Source organism: Mastigoproctus giganteus, chromosome 8, assembly GCF_048544385.1.
Source record: "Mastigoproctus giganteus isolate SK-2022 chromosome 8, ASM4854438v1, whole genome shotgun sequence".
NCBI lineage: Eukaryota > Metazoa > Arthropoda > Arachnida > Uropygi > Thelyphonidae > Mastigoproctus > Mastigoproctus giganteus.
Window position 1 is genome coordinate 84991713 of NC_143582.1, and position 18676 is coordinate 85010388.

General features: G+C 40.9%; 1 protein-coding gene across 1 annotated transcript in view; it reads left to right on the plus strand.

Annotated features, from left to right (window-relative positions):
• Positions 1–12825, plus strand: part of LOC150081689 (cytochrome P450 4c3-like) — a 55921-nt gene extending 43096 nt beyond the window's left edge. Inside the window, exons 10-11 of the mRNA XM_090378809.1 lie at positions 11827–12006; positions 12412–12825. Coding sequence (XP_090234935.1) covers positions 11827–12006; positions 12412–12617 — 386 coding nt within the window. The 3' untranslated portion in view covers positions 12618–12825. The remainder of the gene's footprint in view (positions 1–11826; positions 12007–12411) is intronic.
• The last annotated feature ends 5851 nt before the right edge of the window (positions 12826–18676 follow it).

Below are 18676 nucleotides of genomic sequence, written 5' to 3' on the forward strand. Positions count from 1 at the left end.
TCTGTAACCCCAGGCCCCGGCTCCATAGCAGACAATGGGAATCTACAAGCAGGAGTAGTATAGGCTTAGTGTGGAGGATTTAATTCCCCATATGGCTTTTGTGATGTTAATGAGCCATCCTGCTATTTTCCTGATTGATTTGACGATATGCCTGATGTGTGGCAGAAAGGATAGCTTGTCATCTATCCAGATGCCCAGGTATTTATGCTGACGCACTAGTTCAATTCTTTGACCTTCTAGTTTAATATTTGGTGGTCTATTGAGGTCGAGGTGGCCTTTGAGAAGGATTTGCTTGGTCTTTGGTATTGATATTATCAACTTATGAGTATTGCTCCATGTGTAAAGTTCCTGCAGGATTGTGTTTGTTTTATCCTCGAGTTCCTTGCGTGAGTTTCCTGGGATTACCAGGGCGAGATCGTCCGCGTATGCGATGGGTATAATCTCTCCATGTGGTAGATTTAGCCACCCGTCCAGCACCATATTCCAGCACAGGGGTCCCAGGACTGAACCCTGCGGGCATCCTCTTGTTATCTTTCGCATAACTGAGCAACAGCCCGAGGAGACTACTGCGCGCCGGTCTTGAAAGTAACTGTCCATAAGCTTGTAGATTGGAGCTGATACCCCAGCCTCTCGGAACCTCGCAAGGGCACTCGGCCACCATAGTGTATCGAATGCCCCTTTGAAGTCCACGAAGAGGCCGAGGACATATTTGTGGTTATAATTTTTAATTGTTGTTAGCATAAGGTTAATTGCATCTGTGGTGCACTTGTGTGGAGTGAAGCCTAGTTGCCCGTTTGAATTTAGTGCCTTTGAGTTATAGTAGTTTCTGAGTCTTTGGGCCAGGAGTTTTTCCAGCACTTTCCCAAGGAAGGGTAACAGTGCTATTGGTCGATATGACGTGGCCTGGTTTGTCGGTTTTTCTGGGGACTTTAATATAATTTTCAGGTTGGCTGTTTTCCAAGCTGTAGGGAAGGTGCCAGCTACAAGACAGGAGTTATAAAGGTTTCTCAGCATATCTGGGCAGGTTTTCCATACCCTTTTTATTATGGAGACCTCAATCAGGTCTATTCCAGGGCTTTTACCATCCTTTAAAGATGTGATCACAGCTTCTATTTCCTGTTCTGTAAACGGTGCCTCTTCTGCCACTGCAGTATATGTCAGGTGCTGAATCCTAATGTTTGTCTGTTCCAGGTTTTCTGGTACAGTTATATCTTGGTATATAATTTCATCTAATATGGTGTCCATAGTTGCACTCCAGGAGAGTGTTTCCGTTGTGTCAGGCTTTACTATTGATGCTAATGGGGTTGTTGGATGTAGCTTATTGATAAGTAGTTTGTACGGTAAGCCCCAAGGATCTTTTCCCAGTGTTCTTTGAATTAGTCTGTCCCATGCTAGTTTTTTCTCCTTTTGAATGTTATTGAAATAATTGTTCCTAGCTGTTTTGTACGTTTCATATAGAGTGGCCAGTTCCGCTTGATTGTGGTTGTTTCTTTTTGCCTTTTGGAATTCCTTCCTAGCCTTTCTTAGTTCCCTCCTTAGTGTTGCAAGTGCTGGGGTCCACCAGGGGACTGTTCTGGGCTTCCTTTGTTTGAGTGGGAAGGTTTTGTTAGCCGCCTCTTTAATAGTATCTGTGATATTCTGCTGGAGCTTGTTCACATCCCCATTTTGTTGTTCCAGTTGCTCCCTGGTAAGATCTATTAGATTCCTGTCAAAGTGTTCCCAGTTTGCGTTTTTAGTTTTGTACCTTGGGGTGTCGTAGTTCCTGCGGAAGGTTGGTGTTGTAGGCAATGTGGCTATCGTGAAGGTAATGGGGTTGTGATCACTGGTTGTCCATGATGGATGTACTGTCCAGTTTGTTAGATTATATGTAAAGAACCTGTTTGTCATGGTGACATCAATATAAGATTGTCCATGTGCACTAACAAATGTTGGTGGATGACCTTTTGTATTGTGTACCTTTATGCTGTTTGCATGGATAAATTCCTCTAGGAGTTCTCCTTTGAGGTTTGTTGTGGGGCTGTTCCACAGGGTAGATGCTGCATTGGAGTCTGTCATTATTAGTATTGCTGATTGTGAGAGTGTGAGTAGGAGGTGTTCTAAATAGTTGAGGAAGGGGTCAATTGACTGCGTGTTTTGGCTACATCTCATGTATACTGAAGCCACATAAATGCGGCCAAATGAGCCTTCGAGACATGCACATGCTGCGTATTCTGTGCATAGTTTGTTTATCTTGGTGACTGTTATTTGTGGGTCTAGGATAGTAATGGCCGCCCAGACCCAGGTTCTTGCATTTCCTCCTGTACCAGTAGTTTCTGGGTTTGATGTCACCATTTGGGATCCAAAGGGCAATCCTTTTACCTTTCCTTTGTATGTATAGGGTTCTTGTAACCCTAGTATTGTTAGTTTCTCTTCTGTAGCAATTTTAGAGAGTCCGTTCATTACTGATATTGATCTTTGGCAATTGAGTTGCAGGGCTTTGATGTGTTCCATAACTTTAGATGCGTATTCAGCTTTGTCAGTCATAGTCCGTTCTGGCTTTTGTTTGGTCAATGGCTCTTAAATATTCAGGACAACTCTGGTCTCTGTATGTGTGTTGATCACTCTTCTTCCTGTTCCTGCAATTAGGACAGATGGGTGGGGAGTCCTTCTTTGGGCATTCTGTGGTTCGGTGTCCCAGCACTCCACAATGACCGCAAGTATTTTCTGTTTGCTTGCAATATTTGGAGGTGTGACCATATCCCAGACATTTGTAGCATCTGGTGACAGTGGTGAAGTCTCTGACTCCATGGGCCGTCCAACCAATATAGACTTTCTCTACTTTTAGGAAGATTTTCCTGATATGGCCGGGTACTTCAAGTACCCAGTGTTGTAAGTTCTGGGTGCGAGCCTTCATTTTAAATCGCACCTTTATTTCTTGTAAAAAGGTGTCGTAATCCAATTCTGTGTTGCTGAGGTTCTTGTGGAACAGGTCCATAAGAAGTTCTTCTTCATTCATGTCTGTACTTATGTTATATAATACTATTGTTGGTTTCTGCTTTCTTAGAGGATCTACTTTTAAGTTAAGATCTCTGATCTTTTTGGTCTGTCTGAGTATGTCTAAGTCAGAGGAGGTGGCCGTTTCAATAATTACACCTCTTTCTCTGATTTTTCTGATTGACTTTATCTTCACACTTCGTAGCTCTTCTTTAAGTTTGGTTGTAATTTCTTTCTTAACTTCTTCGCTTGTTGCCAGACTCGACTGTTCATCTGCTCTGACAATAATTACATGTTGGGCCTGTGGCTGAGGAGGAGTTGGCACTCCAGCCAGTTTTGGGGCCACTGCTATTGCGGCGAAGGTGGTCTGTGATGAGGTTATTGGCTTTGTGATGGACATAAGGCATCTTTTTTCCAGTGCTGTGAAAATTTTTGTGATTTCAACTACTGTTGTAGCCAGAATATTTGGGTCTGCTTCCAGCGTATGGATCAATTGTTCCCTCAAGGTAAAAACACCCTCCACTGTGTCCTTTGCAGTGGCCTGTGGGGGAGTTGAGGTGTGAACTCTACCCGTTTTGGTGATTGCTGGAAAGTCTTCTTCAGCAGTGTTCAGGTTGCTGGTGACTGGTTCCTGTTCGCAGTCGTTAGGGATTTTATTTTCAGTACCTTTTCTAATTGTGTGTGTTTGGGCAGTGTTAGAGTTAGTATTTGACCTCAGCTGGTTGTTAGTAGTTGTATTGTCTCCAGTGTCATTCTCTATTTTGGGTGGTAGGTGGGAAATGCCAGCAACAGATGTGCTTGGCTCCACTTGTTTGTCATATTTGGTTTTGTTGTCAGTGGTTTTTTCCTTCTTTCCTTCCTTCTCTCTCTGTTTTGGTTTTACTCTTGTCTGTCTTTGTTGGGGAGTTGTGGCTCCTTTGCACCCTCCAGCAGATTTAGTTTTTTTGCTGGTAGGGGCAGCCAGTTGCTTGCCAGTCTCCCTAGCAGGGGTTTTTAAGGGTTTTTTCCGATTTGGGGTCCTAGATGTTTTCTCATACATTTCTATTGAGGTTGCATCAGAGTCGCTTGTTGTATTTGTCGACTCTTCAGAGGATTCACTAGAAGTATCACTTGTTGTGTCTTGTTTTTTCATTTCCTTCCCCAGTTAGGGAGGGTTTAGCCGCCAGAGGGCGCAGCAATGCTATTGTATAGAGTACCTTGTGTTGTGTATACCTGCAGTCTCCAGGTGTGTTTAAGAGGCAGGCACACCTGAAGTTGGAGCCCCCTAGCTCAATTAGGGAGGGAGTTATGTAGCTTTGAAGTTAGCTGGATGAAAGGCCAGTGGCACTTTCCATCCCGCAGAACATAGAGTTCTCGTTGTATGAAGTTGAAACTTGGTACCCTGACAGGTGAGGGCACAAGGAACCACCACACTAATTTTTGTGGGGATCGGACCACCCGTTCAAAGGTTATAAGTGATCTCCTCTCCTGTCCACCAGGGGGCGCTGAAACTCCGGGGGGGATGAAGTAATTTTATTCTCTCCTCATATACTAAATATCAAACCCCTAGGACCATTAGGAGCTGAGGAATATGTATGTAAGGTTAGTGCACGTAGGGTTCCTAATGTTTTGGACACTGTTATACACTTTCACCAATTTCACTCTGGTCACCATGGAAACCAATGTACATATTTGATAACTCATAATTTCACGTGGAACGAATATTAAAACATGGGTATCACTGTTACTCTTAATTTTAATGAAGATGCACCTTTGAGTGACACAAAATGTCTGCCTATGGTGTGTGTATATACTTACATATAATGGCGGCCGCCAATGGGGGAATCCATATTGTATGTGGAAAGGCACAGACAAGAGAACATATCATTCATAGATGCTCCCTGTGACAGACCAAGAGAGGAATTTTATAGCTAACTTGGAGGTGTAAATGAACCGCAGAGGCTCTTTGAAGTATACGAATTTTATCTGGCTTTTATACGTTTTAAGTGAAGCGTTTAGAATTTGGAATGTTTAGTCTTACTTTATATATATATACATAGGTTGTGTATATATGGTATTTTATCTGAAAAGTATTTATTGTGAGTTTTAAATATTATATATATAGCTGTATAATAATGTGTAAATATTGTATATAAGCAGATTTTAAATACTGCATAAAGAGCTGTGTAAATATGTGTACATATTGTATATAAGTAGATTTTAAAATATGTGTGGTGTTGATTTTAATTTTCGTTGTGGATACTTGAGACAAAATCGTGAGTTATACTAAATAAGAGAATAAGTTAGATAGCAGAAGACCACCTCCCAATGGTAGGGGCGGAAACCTCTCCACCAAGACTGAGTTTCAGGCGGTGGACAGGGCCAAGTGGTCTATTTTAATATTATTATTAATATTGATAAAGGGATTATAACGCTGGTGGCAGTCTGTGAGGGCTGCCAACTAAGCATGCTGATGCAGTGAAGTCGGGACAGGAGCCCCTTGCCCGTGGCATGATACAAACTCTCCATGTGCACCACCCAGAGAAGAAGCCACAGCATCTACTACTGTTGAGAGCAAGTGATACCTCAGAGCTCAAGACTAGCAATGACGTCAAAGATCTGGTGCAAAGCACTATAAGGGCTGATTATAAGAATCTAAAAGTGAAATCCCTGAGACCCATTAGGAACAAAGGAGTCCTACTGGAGACCGCAACAAAAGAAGACCTAACAAGTATTGCCACATGTGGTACTCTCACAAATGCAGGAGTGGTCATAGCTCCTCCTAAAAAGTCAAATCCGTCAATCATAGTGTACGATGTTCCAAAGCACAGTTCCAACGACGAATTACTTGAAGATCTGTTCCACAGAAACCTACAGGACCGGGGATTCGCCTGGGAGGAAGTTAAGGCTGAGACCACTTTTAGGTTTGCAACAAAATCAAAATCCAACTCTACAGAACACAAAGTAATCAGCTTCTCTCCACGGATTTATAGAACTGTCCTCTCTACAGATAGATTATTCCTTGGTTGCAGTGCACACCGATTTCGCCCGTTTACAATTGTCACAAGGTGTTTCCTATGTCTGGGATATGGGCATACCTCCCAACGCTGCTCCCACAAATCTCCATCCTGCGGGCATTGTGCCAGGAGTGGGCATGTCCAAGCAGAATGTCCCTACATTGACGAAGAGCCCTCTTGTGTGAATTGCAAAAGGAACAGGCGAGCACATAACCATTCCCTCCGGGATATTTTATGCCCAGAATACCAAAGGGCTCTGGAACTCGTAAGACTAAGGACCGCTGATGCCTAAACCAACAAGAAATCCCAGTTGTGTCCCCGCTCCAGTCCTGCCCACTCTTTCTGGGAGCCTAAGAGGAGCCCCTGTATCTCAAACTAAATACTTGCGAATGATGCAAATAAATGGGCAAAGGTCCCGCACAGTTGCGGATGAAATACGCCAGGCCACTGAGGAGCATTCAATTGATGTTGTTCTGATTCAAGAGCCGTATGCTGCAAGAATACAACCCCATCCAACCTCTAAAATTACTGGCTTTTCCATACACACGCGAGTCATTCAACCTGTCCCAGTGGACCCAAAAACATGTATAGCAGTCATAAATAGGGATCTCGATGTCCTGGTTGTCCACGGCCTCTGCAATCAGTTCTCCACCTGTATCCAGATTACATGTACAGATCAATCATTCTACCTGATGTCACTCTACAGCCCTCCCTCAAATAACATCAATGAAGCACTAAACTTTTTGGAATTCGCCCTGAATTTTATTGGCTCCAAACAACTCCTGGTTGCATCTGACTTGAACGCAAAACCCCCTTCTGGCACAGTGCAGTTGCCAATGGCCGTGGCCAGCTTCTTGAGGACTTCATCCTCAGCCAAAATCTTATTATCCATAACCAGCCTAGCCAGTTCACTACTTACTCTAGCTCCACCGGTGAATCTAATATTGATTTAACCCTCTCTACAAAAGACCTACGTCAGTCAGTTAGTTGCTGGAAGGTAACTCCGGATCTGACTGTTAGCGACCATAGAGCCATACTGTTCCATCTTGACTTGGTTCCACCGAGAAACAACAACAGAGCAAGGCCAACTGACTTCATTAGATTCTCTTCGAGAAACGTCAATTGGGAAGCATATGACAGCTCCATAGAACTGGACTTTCCAAATCCAGACCCATCACAGATGGACTCGCTAAATGCACAGGACTTGACCACCTTTATCCAGCACTCCATACTCAGAGCCTAATACAGGTCCTCAAGGAAGAAGGTGTTCCGCCCAGCAATCTGCCCATGGTGGACCCGGGAACTTACCATCCTAAACTTAGTGGACTGCCTTTGTTGCAAAGGCAGTCCACTCTGCGCGCAGGAACTACCAGCGACACCGTGATTGGCCAGCTCCTGATGTCGAACGCCTTCATAGGGATTATATCGCCAAAAAGAATGAGTATACCAAGCCAATTGCAGCCAGAAAGAGAGAAACTTGGGCAAATTTCGTAAAAGAAACCAACCGTACAAATCCATGGGGCCTGGCATATAAGATTTTGAGAGAGAAAACCTTCTCCCCAGAAATATTCAACACTGTTTCAGTAGACGCTCAGGAAACTAAGTGTTGGCAAGATTCTGCCAACCTTATTCTAGACAAACTGTTTCCACCTGATGACATCTCTGAGGATCATCCAGAACACTCAGCAATTAGAGCTGCCAACAGCAATTACATGGCAAAAGAGCAAGCCAACCCATTCACACTAGAAGAACTGGGAGCAGTCATTAAAAACATTAATGCCAAAAAGTGTCCAGGCCTTGACCTAATAGAATACATCTTCATCATCCGCTTTCACACACTGCGGCCGCACCATCTACTCCTTCTCTTCAATAAATGCTTGGAAGAAGGATGCTTCCCAAAAGAATGGAAGTTTGCCCTCATCGCCTCATCAAGAAGCCTCACAAACCACCAACAGACCCCTGCAGCTTCCGGCCTATTGCCCTGCTGGCTAACCTTGGTAAGGTCCTTGAGCGACTCATGGCTCTCAGGGTTGTCTCCATGTTACAAATGCACGATTTGGTCTCGCCATGCCAGTATGGCTTCACCCGTGGAAGGTCGTGTGAAGAAGCTCTGTTCGATTTGGTTTTACATATTGAAAGTTCTGAAGAAAAATTCGAATTGGCCATCTTCATAGACTTCGAGGGAGCCTTCGATACCGTCTGGTGGGACAGTGCCTTGGCACGCCTTCGAACTGCCGCTTGCCCCCAGCAATTATACAGCCTCTTCCAGAACTATTTTTCCGACCGAGCAGTTATTCTCAAGTCAAAATTCCAGCAAGTCACAAGATCAGTAAATCGAGGTTGTCCCCAAGGGTCAGTCCTGGGACCCCTCATTTGGAACATAGTCCTCCAAGACTGGCTCTCCCGCACCTTCAGGAATACAAAAATTGTGGCCTTTGCCGATGATCTCACAGTTGTGGTGTCAGGGCATTCACGGAAGGCCATTGAAGAAAATGCAAACCAGGTCCTCGACGATCTCTCAACTTGGGCCGCACTTAATAAGTTGCATATCAACCCAACAAAAACCAAAATGATGCTATTCAAGAATAGACTGGATCTCAGGCGCCCACCGCAGGTAAAGATATGTAATGCTCAACTGCCAATCGTCACCGAAACCAAAGTACTTGGAGTGATTATTGACCACAAACTCAGCTTTCTTCCACATCTTGTTAATTTAAGAAACAAAGTTAAGAGATTCTCAGGAACCATCATACGCATCTCTAAGAATGATTGGGGACTCTCCAAAAGGTCCCTGCGGTTGTATTACAACGCAGTATTTTTACCAATTGTGACCTATGCAGCTGGAGCCTGGTTCCATCGGGTAACTCTTGTAAAGATGCGAGACAAGCTTGGAACCATCCAGAGGTCAATGTTAATGGCAATCTGCCGAGTGTGTAGAACGGTCTCCACTCCTGCCATTCAGGTCATTGCGGGAGCACTTCCGCTCGATCTACATGTCACCTTCAGAGGGTTGTGCTTCCGAATTAAGAAAAATATCCCAACAAGGATCCTTGACATTGAGGTTAATCTGGATGCTGACCCCAAGGCTGAGATGACACGTTGCTACAACGAGCTCTTCAACATTTAGCAAACTCGATGGCATAATTCAACAAAGGGCATTGTCACAAAAAGATTCCTACCTGATGTAACCTACACTGCTACTAAATCTGTACAGTCTTGGTTCACCCCTTCACTAGAAACATCATACCTAATTACCGGACACGGATCCATGAATGAAAAATTACACCATCTGGGTCTCCACCCAACAGATCTCTGCCATTGTGGAGCCAAAGAGAACTGGTGGCATGTACTATTCGAGTGCATTGCGTATGCTGATCTGAGACACAACCTTGTCAGATGTACACAGATCTCTGGCGAGCATCTAGAGCTCTTCCTACAGAACCCTAACAACCACCCTGCACTGCAAACGTACTCAGCTGAAGTCTTTAGGCGCAGAAGAAGGATTAACAGACCACCAGTGGCAAACATCGGTGACCCAGCAGTGGACTGAAACCGACCATGTATTTCCCCCCTCCCCCCATCCTGCTGCATGGGCTGTGGAGCTTGTTTCTGCGGCCTGTGTTTAGGAAGGAAAACATCTCTCTCTCTCTGTTTCTCTTCCCCCCCCCCTTTTTTTATAGATATATATGTATATACAGTGGTACCTTGGTTTGCGAGCATAATTCGTTCCGGAAACGTGCTCGTAATCCAAAGCACTCGTATATCAAAGCGAATTTCCCCATAAGAAATAATGGAAACCCAGATGATTTGTTCCAAAACTCAAAAATATACATATACTGTAAAAATTATTAATACAAAATACATACCTTTTTATATTTTTAATATTTAAATTTAATATACATAAAGCAATCGAATTTATTAATTATTGGGTAAGACGACTTTCACTGTCTCTAACGGAATCACTGCTATCTGTTGACTTTTTCTTTTTGTGCGACTTTAACAAGGAATCTTGTTAAAGTCGCACAAAAAGAAATGACACTTGCTTTTGCCTCCTTTTGAGGATTTCACGGAAATCAGGTTCATCGCTCGCACAATTACAAAATGAGGAGGCACGCTTGATACACATAAACAAAGCTGCGCGCGTGTAGCAACTGAATAAACAACACCGTAAAGGCAGAGATACACTATTAACACCTCACATTTTACTAAAGCACAATTCTAGGGGTTACTACCATAAAACAATAAAAACAATTTCCAGTTGCGTTTCTGCTAGTGGAATCTGTTATAAACTGGTAGTAAACTCGATCTAATTGCATTTGCGATTATACCGATAGCTGGAATTGTGTTGGTTTTTATGTTATTATGGTGAAATGTGTTTCCCCTTCACTGATATAAAAAACCATAAATACATTTTCAAAATCTTCTCTTCATTCCTATCGTGTTGCGTTCGGTTGGGGTGATTTCGCGTTCGACTGCCGTTCCTTGTAAACACAAAGGCGAATCGTGCATAAGCGAATTCGGTTCGTGTTATATAAGATATCGTTCTCCTATTTATAAATCGTGTATGATCGAATTCGTGTAATGTAAACACGTGTTATACAAGGACTGACTATACTCGTATTGCAAGATCTCGCTCGTTTATCAAGTTAAAATTTATTAAAAATTTTTGCTCGTCTTGCAAAACACTCGTATACCAAGTTACTCATAATCCAAGGTACCACTGTATATGTTTTTTTTTTTTTTTTTTTTTTCTCGCATTCTACAATCAGTCCATGGCTGTTTTTTTTTTTTATATTTATTTTAATTTTTTTTATTTATTTAATTTATTTTATTTTTTTAATTATTATTATTATTTTTTATTTATTTAATTTATTTTATTTTTTTAATTATTATTATTATTTTTTATTTATTTAATTTATTTTATTTCTTTAATTATTTTATTTATTTTTTTTCCTTTCTCTTCGCGTTCTACAATCAGTCACATGGTTGTTTTTTTTTTTTTTTTTTTTTTTTTGCGTTCTACAGTGATATTATTATTTTATTATTTTTTTTTTATTTATATATTTTTTTTTCTTTTGCACCACGGGAAAATCTAAATAAATATATATGTTTTTTTTTTGTTTTTTTTTTTTTTCTTCTTCTCTCCTCTGGAGTGGGCCCCTAGAGGAATCTGGCCCACCTTTTGGCAACATCAGGTGGATCAGAGTCTCGTATTGAGACAGTACGTGATTAGCTGAGACTGGCCCACCTTCCCGTGGTGTGGACGAGTACCCAGAATCATCTGTCCAGGTGACTGATGCTTCTGGGTAGCCAAGTGGCCAGAACAGAACACACACATAATACACACAAACCGACGTCACACACATATCTGGCCCATTTGTAGTGATACTGTTCTTCACAGAGATACGAGGCGGAGTTGAACTAACGTTCTAGGAGCCGCCCATTACAAAAACACATGTCCACATGTCCATGCCAACTAAGCAAAGTGGTCAATTATGCAATATAATCCACCATTACAACAATATAATCTGCTGCTTCGATCAAACTATGGCAAGTGAAAGTGACAAAGTTGCTGTTTCTAATATCACTATTAGGCGTGTGGATAACATTCACTTTACAGTTCACCTAACTTTATTCCCTCTTTATTCAACGTGTCTTCTTCTGTTCTTTGGAAAGTCCGTACGTTTTTGTATTGTTATATCCTGAAAATTATATCCTACCAATATTAGTAAGTTTCTTGTCGCTAAGCAATTTCATTAATAACACTAGACTATTAAGTCAAAAGGTTTCAAAAATTCAGACCTTAGAATCATAATGAACATATCCTTGGTTATTTAATGAATCCTTCGTCTTTCAGACGGCTATACCATTCCTAAAGGTACGACGTGTGGAGTGTTGATTCACATGCTTCATCGTAACCCTGACTCATTTCCGAACCCAGAGGTATTCAACCCTGATCGATTCCTACCAGAAAACTGTGTTGGTCGCCATCCTTTCGCTTACGTACCATTTTCTGCTGGCCCTCGAAATTGCATCGGTGAGTAAAAATAAATGACATAAATAAAATAAAAACTTTGGTTGAAAATGAATCAAATAATCATATAACAGTAATCATAATTTACTGTTATATGATTGTTACAGATATTTTATCAATAATTGAATTCTCTTACCAAGAAAATTCTGACAACAGGTTTAATATCCAGTTGGTTCTTATTGTTGTAATTTGATTTTGGTGGGGGGGGGGGGGGTTCGGATAATTTAAAATTTCGCGAGTTGTGAAGGGTGCCAAATTTGAAATAAGCCTGAAAATGGAGTAAATAATTAATAAGATACATGTACGTATATATCTTTTCATTGAATATAATTTCACATACAAACAGAGTTGTTTAAAAATATTGCATTTAAATCATGCCTTTTTTAAGTTCACTTTGTTTATTTTTAGGTCAAAGATTTGCTCTGCTTGAAGCTAAAACTGTTGTAGCCAACGTCCTTCGCTGCTTCAATCTGAGGTCCCTAGATCCAAGAGATCAGATACATTTGGTGGACGAAGTAGTTTTGAGATCCGAAAATGCATTGCGTGTTGCCTTTACAAAACGAACTGAATGGGGAGAAATAGTTCCGGAAGAAAATGAGTGTCTAGCAGCCTAGAGGTCGAATATAAAACGCAGTGGTTTCAGAGAAGGCACCGCAGTATTTTAAAGAGATAGGCTCGTGTCAATGTGATACATGCAGTGCACAACATATAATCATAATAATTGGTCGAGCTGCATGCATATGTGTTTCTGTGCTGTTGCTATACCTAGCGTTATCAATATGCAAATATGTAGACTAATTTTTTTTATTTATTCCATTTTTTTAAATTTATCGTATGTTCCCAGTCATTTTATGATGTGTTACATCCTAGCTTTAAATAAAATAACAATTATACGTAAATAACAGACAAAATAATTGCTATATCATCATTTTCATGCAGTAGCGAATTTTAAGTTTGGCTGTCGTGACTGTTTTACATAACATCAATGGGTTTGTTCCCTTCCCCCTCTCTAGTCAAACATATACACAGTCCTCTCTAACAGTCAAACATAATACACAGCTGTGTACAATATTATGTTTCACTCTCAGAGTGGCAACGTACAGTACTTACGTATATATATATATCCTTAAAGATTTAAAAATATCTGTCAACAAAATTGACAGTGTCATTTCGGTGATTAAAAAGGGCATTAAAGTTACTCCAGTTGTTTAGTAAGAACCGGTTCGATGGTAATTGCAGGACGAGTATTTAGATTGAGTAGATTGCTGATCTTACGATGTGATCAATTATTTTAACATTTATATCTAAATTATTGATATAATGTGCGGTGAATCATTAATAAACTACATAGCAGCTTCTACTGTCATAATCTGTTGTTATCTTATACTTGAAAGTGATTAAGCTTGTAAAAAGTAAAGAGCCTGTCCCAAAACTGCAAGCGACATTCTCTGTTCATACGAAGAGAAAATCAGAGGGTTGGGGGAATTTATGAAAACAACAGCAATTAATTTTCTAACCAACCGCATGGTTACAAGGCGCCATTATTTACATCTTCCCCGGCGCATCAATAACTTAGGCCATATTCCGCCATTATATTTATCTATAGAAGCCTCCGTAGCCGAGTGGTCAAGAGCATGCGTGCAGTAGCACACACGCTCTTTGAGTAGATTGGGGTTCAAGCCCCTGACTGCTAAAATACGAATGATCTGCCAACCCGCACTGGACCAGCGTGGTAGATTGTGGTCCATTTCCCTCAACATGAATCATGAGGAGAAGGCTTTCATCCTGCAGTGGATTGATTATGGCTGCGGTTTACCTGTCTATACGGATGTTTGTGTGTGTGTTCACAGGCCAATTTGAATGTTGTGTGGGCTGAAAAATCCGAATTAAATAAGGGGGAAAACTACACACAGCCTGAGATCAGTAACTACAGCCTTGTTTATAATGCCTCCTTTGTAATTTTTCTCGTCTATAACGAGAAACGTGTGGTAAGTAGCAAAACCACTTTACTATGATGGGGCTGACATATCTTCGCAGTAGATAACTAATGACATTTTCAAACGGTGGCTACTGAAATGCACCTTATATGTGGGGAACATTAACCTCCCCTTCCAAGTGCGAACGCGCAAACACACACAAATATGCATCGGGATGCAGGGTGATCACCCAGAAGGAGTACATCCATAGACACGATCAGGCAGCCAGGATAATACATCAGAAGCTAGTGGGCAAATACCATTTGATCAAAGAAAGTGTGCTGAATTACAAGTACGAATCCCGGACCGTGCTAGAGATTCCAGCCCACAAGCTGTATTCGGACTGCGCCATAATAACGGATAAGACAATCCCACACAAAAGACAGCACATAATCCTCGTCGATAAGAAGGAAAGGGCTACCTATATGATCGACACAGGTGCTCAAACCGACGACCTCTAGAAAAGTCACGAAGAAAAGATCAGGACGTGCAGAGACCTATGACAAGAGATCAAATAGATGTGGCATATGCAACAAGTAACGACCATCCCGATGATGGTGTCAACCACAGATATGGTCCCATAGACCCTACACAAGAGCCCAGCAGCAACAGTCTCCCAGAGAATACCTAGGAACTCCAGAAAGTCGCAATCCTGAACACCTGTATCAGAGAGCTACTCAACCAACAGTAACACCGGACAAAACAACCAACGTGGGACCCCCATCAAGGAGTAATAATAACTCTCACATTAAGGCCCAGAGAATTCCCTCATCTACCGGTGTGCGTTACGTCCGTATATTATTGCGATTGTTCTCTGCTCTTTTGTCTGTTTCGCCGTTTTAAAAACCCGAGTCGGGGAGTAAAACCTTGCTCTCCTCGTCTGAGACCGACTAACTCAGCCATGGAGTGAATAAAAGTCCAAAAAGTTCTCCGTGTCTCTCACGAGATTCAAACCAGGCTTTTTCCGGTGTGGGGAGGGCGGTGATTACAAATAACTACTGCGCTACCGCGAAGATTTAGCACACGGATAGCGTTGACATGCCTCGCGAGTTCAAAATCTTATCTACGTTCTCGACTCATATTAGAGCTCTCATTATTCTTGACTTCTTCCTGCGGCGGGCAGCCTTTTTGCCTTGGCGGCACCATGGTGCTCGCGGACACTTCGTTGGGAACCACTGTTATATTTCTTAAATAGGCTACGTATGGTTGTGACCCTGAGTTCATTCTTGTGGAGCTAGTCTGATCGGCAATCTTGAATCTCTAGCGATGTCAGTCATGCAAAATCTCACAAAGAGGACCAAATGAACTTTATTTTAACATTTTTATCTAGCTTGCGTACCACAACTAACTTATAAGTCTAAACATCCTCAAATTCTTCGTTCGATTTAGTTCGTCTTGAAATTACGCCTCTCATCCAGATAGACCTCACAGGCTTTATTATTATTTTTATTGAAACATAATTTCAGCTCCAAAGTTCCTTAGGCAGCTTGTTGAATTTGCATCTGCAACTCACTAGAATTTATAAAAATGTGATGACTTAATAAGTTCAGGGCGAAAGCCTCAGACTGCAAACATAAATTAGTGCAAATGCATCATGTCAATACGCAGTAAATTTACTTATTCGAAATATAACCGGACAGGCAATTCTTCGTGAATTCGTTCACAATATGGGGTGTAACATAACTATGTGACTATAATAACTTCGGTTACTTTAATGCGTATAGACATGATGTGATGCATTTGCACTAACTGATATGTCTAAAAATGTGATGCAAAATAGCGGTGAATTACTGATAAGTAATTCACCGCTAATGTATAACCATAATTACAAAATAAATCATTCACAGGCTGCATCCAAGAGAACCACTATATCCGCTTGATCCACAGCAATGCGGACTTCTTCTTCTTTCAGTGACAATTTTCATATGCAGCAGCTACTCCATAAGATTCCGAAAAATTCCCAGGCTGAGTTGGTCCTAGTGACCTATTCAGAGGCATGAGCTAACTTTAATCGACTCCAATATCAGATAGTCAAGCAATACTTTTATTAAAAGTTGCTTCGAGGCAGCTGTTGATAAATGTTCTCCTCATATCAAGATCACAGTCCATAATGTCCACCAGGGACAGATCTCGTGTCATATCCCTGGTGGACACAATGTTTTATTAGCAAAATGGCCGTCATCGCGGTTGAAAAAGCGGTTAATCACAGTATTTCCCTGCCCTTTGAAAGAATGTCGGTTCAAATCCCATCAATGATGCGAGAATCCTTTATGAGCTTTTTTACACGGTTCCGTATAAGCTGGTCTCGGATTACGGATTTGCCCCTCCAAAACTGTTTTCTTTATTTATTTTCCTAGTAGTTTTTTTCCCATCATTCTCAGTAATTTTTCTGATAGACAATTCTCCAAGATGATAACATCACTTATTTTATAGCAGCCAGACTCTTCAGCATTGGTTTATATCTGGTTTGAACAAGATTTTAGTTGCAAAAATTGTTGCAAAGTTCTTGTTTAACTCATCTGCCATTTTAGGGTTATATTTAATTCCACTGATTTAATCTTGTGAGGCACATATCTGTTTTATTCTCTTCTATTTTGTGTTTAAGTAGAATTCCTTGTTTTCATTCTTGCTCTCTTCACCAGTAATTTCTCGAAATCCGCTTTCATATGTGGATCATGGATCCAATGCCATTTTCTTTTCTTTAAACTGTTTAAATTAAACCGTTTAGCTCCCTTGTCGTAAATTTTGGCATCCTTCTTTTTCAGTATTTCGTTATTTCTGTGGCCGATTTGCTGTTTGCGGAACTAAAAACCGGAATTTCCGAAGGAAGGGACCATGCTAACCTCGCCTGAAACCGACTAACTTAGCCATGCTGTGAAAAAGACCCATAAAAATTCCTCGCGTTAAGGAGGGGATTCGAACTCTTTTCCATCCTGTGTGGGAAGGACGGTTATGATATATTTGTGCTACCCACGAGGGCTTTTGACAACGCTGCCTGCTACTATACAGGCAGACACATATAAGAAATAATATCCAGTAGGAAGTCGTCCAGGATGTTGAAACAATAATTACAGGAACCAACACGCTATTAATTTATTCGAATCAGTACATGTTTAGTTCACACCTACAAGTATAACTCCGATAAATTTTGGTGGGACAGTGTATTAGAAATGGCCAACGTATAGCCATAAGCAAAAGAAGTGCGAGGACTTATCCATCCGTTATGTGAAGTATGAAAGTAACAGAAATTATATATTATTTTATCTGTATAACAGGTAAAGTACAAGTAAAAAAAAATTGAACTAAAAACTGGACACAGTTGAACTAAAAAGCACCAACCTAAGCAACATAATGATACAACCAAACCAAATAACTATTAATAACGCCTGGTCGTGCTTTGTAATGTAACTGCTAAGCTTAAGAGTAGATAAAAAAATATTTTTCTAAAATACTGACCCATTTTAAAGTTGCTCCAAGGACCACAGTAGTGATCCTTGAGACGTTTTCTACCTACGTTACCACTTACCACTTCAGCATCTCTTCATGGCATCTTGTAGTAGGCCAATGCCATCCCAGTGGCCTTGGTAACGCGAAGGAGGAGATTCCACACGTCGTAGGTTTCGGCCTATATCATATTTTAACCAGTGACGTAGCTACGATTTTTGGGCCTTTATCCAAAGACCACCGAAGGGCCCCCCACCTCTGTTTTTACTAATATGAAGTGTCACTGCATTATTCGTAAAAAATATTATTTATAATGTACGTTTTAAGTAATATTCAACGAATATAAATAGAGAAAAAAAACTGTTAAAAAGTTTGTACATTAATTGGTTCTTATTTAAAAATCAATCTTGTTAGTTTTATGTTAGCAAAAATCACTAATTTATTTCCTTTAGAGTCCATTTAGGCGGCCTTTTTGTATTCAACAGCTAATATTTATATCATTTAATATATTTTGCCCTTTAGAATTTATTTTATAGTATTTTATTAATTAATTCACTAAATGATCTTTCAATACCGGTCACCGTTACCGGAAAAGTAAGAAATAACAGTAAGAAAAGTAACAAATGACTCTACTATTATAGAATAATAATAATACTCAGACCTAAACCAGGAAATCCAAGAAATGTGACATATGGAACAAGTAATGGCCATCCCGATCACCGTGTCAAACACCGGTATGGTGCCAAAGAGTCTCCATAAGAACTTAGGAGCAATAGGCCTCCGAAAGAACACTTACATGGAACTCCAGAAAGCTTCTAGCCGTCTGATCTCCTCTGATTAAAATCAGCCCGTCCATCCCGAGTCAGATCAAGTATTCTTTATCACTTTAAAGAAGAGGAACAACACTGATAGTAACAAAGGTACTAGTATCCAAAATGTTTCGTATTGTACGGATCTCGGACTGACGCAAGTGAGGGCCTGGCTTTCACACAACATTTCGCCAACACAAACGCAAAAATCCTCTCGATATGTGCATGACAAGGCAGGAAGTCGTTGGAGTCAGCAAGAAAAACTTGCTACTCATTATATTCAACCATGACTCGTTCCGACTGCCATGTAAGACTTTGCTATATGATCCTCTGCTTTTCCTTCCTTCCCTGGCATCAAAAAATTCTTGCGTAGAAAGAACTGGTTATTGAGGTGATTAAACTCAGTTACTAGTCATGCACATATCGAGAGGATTTTTGCGTGCC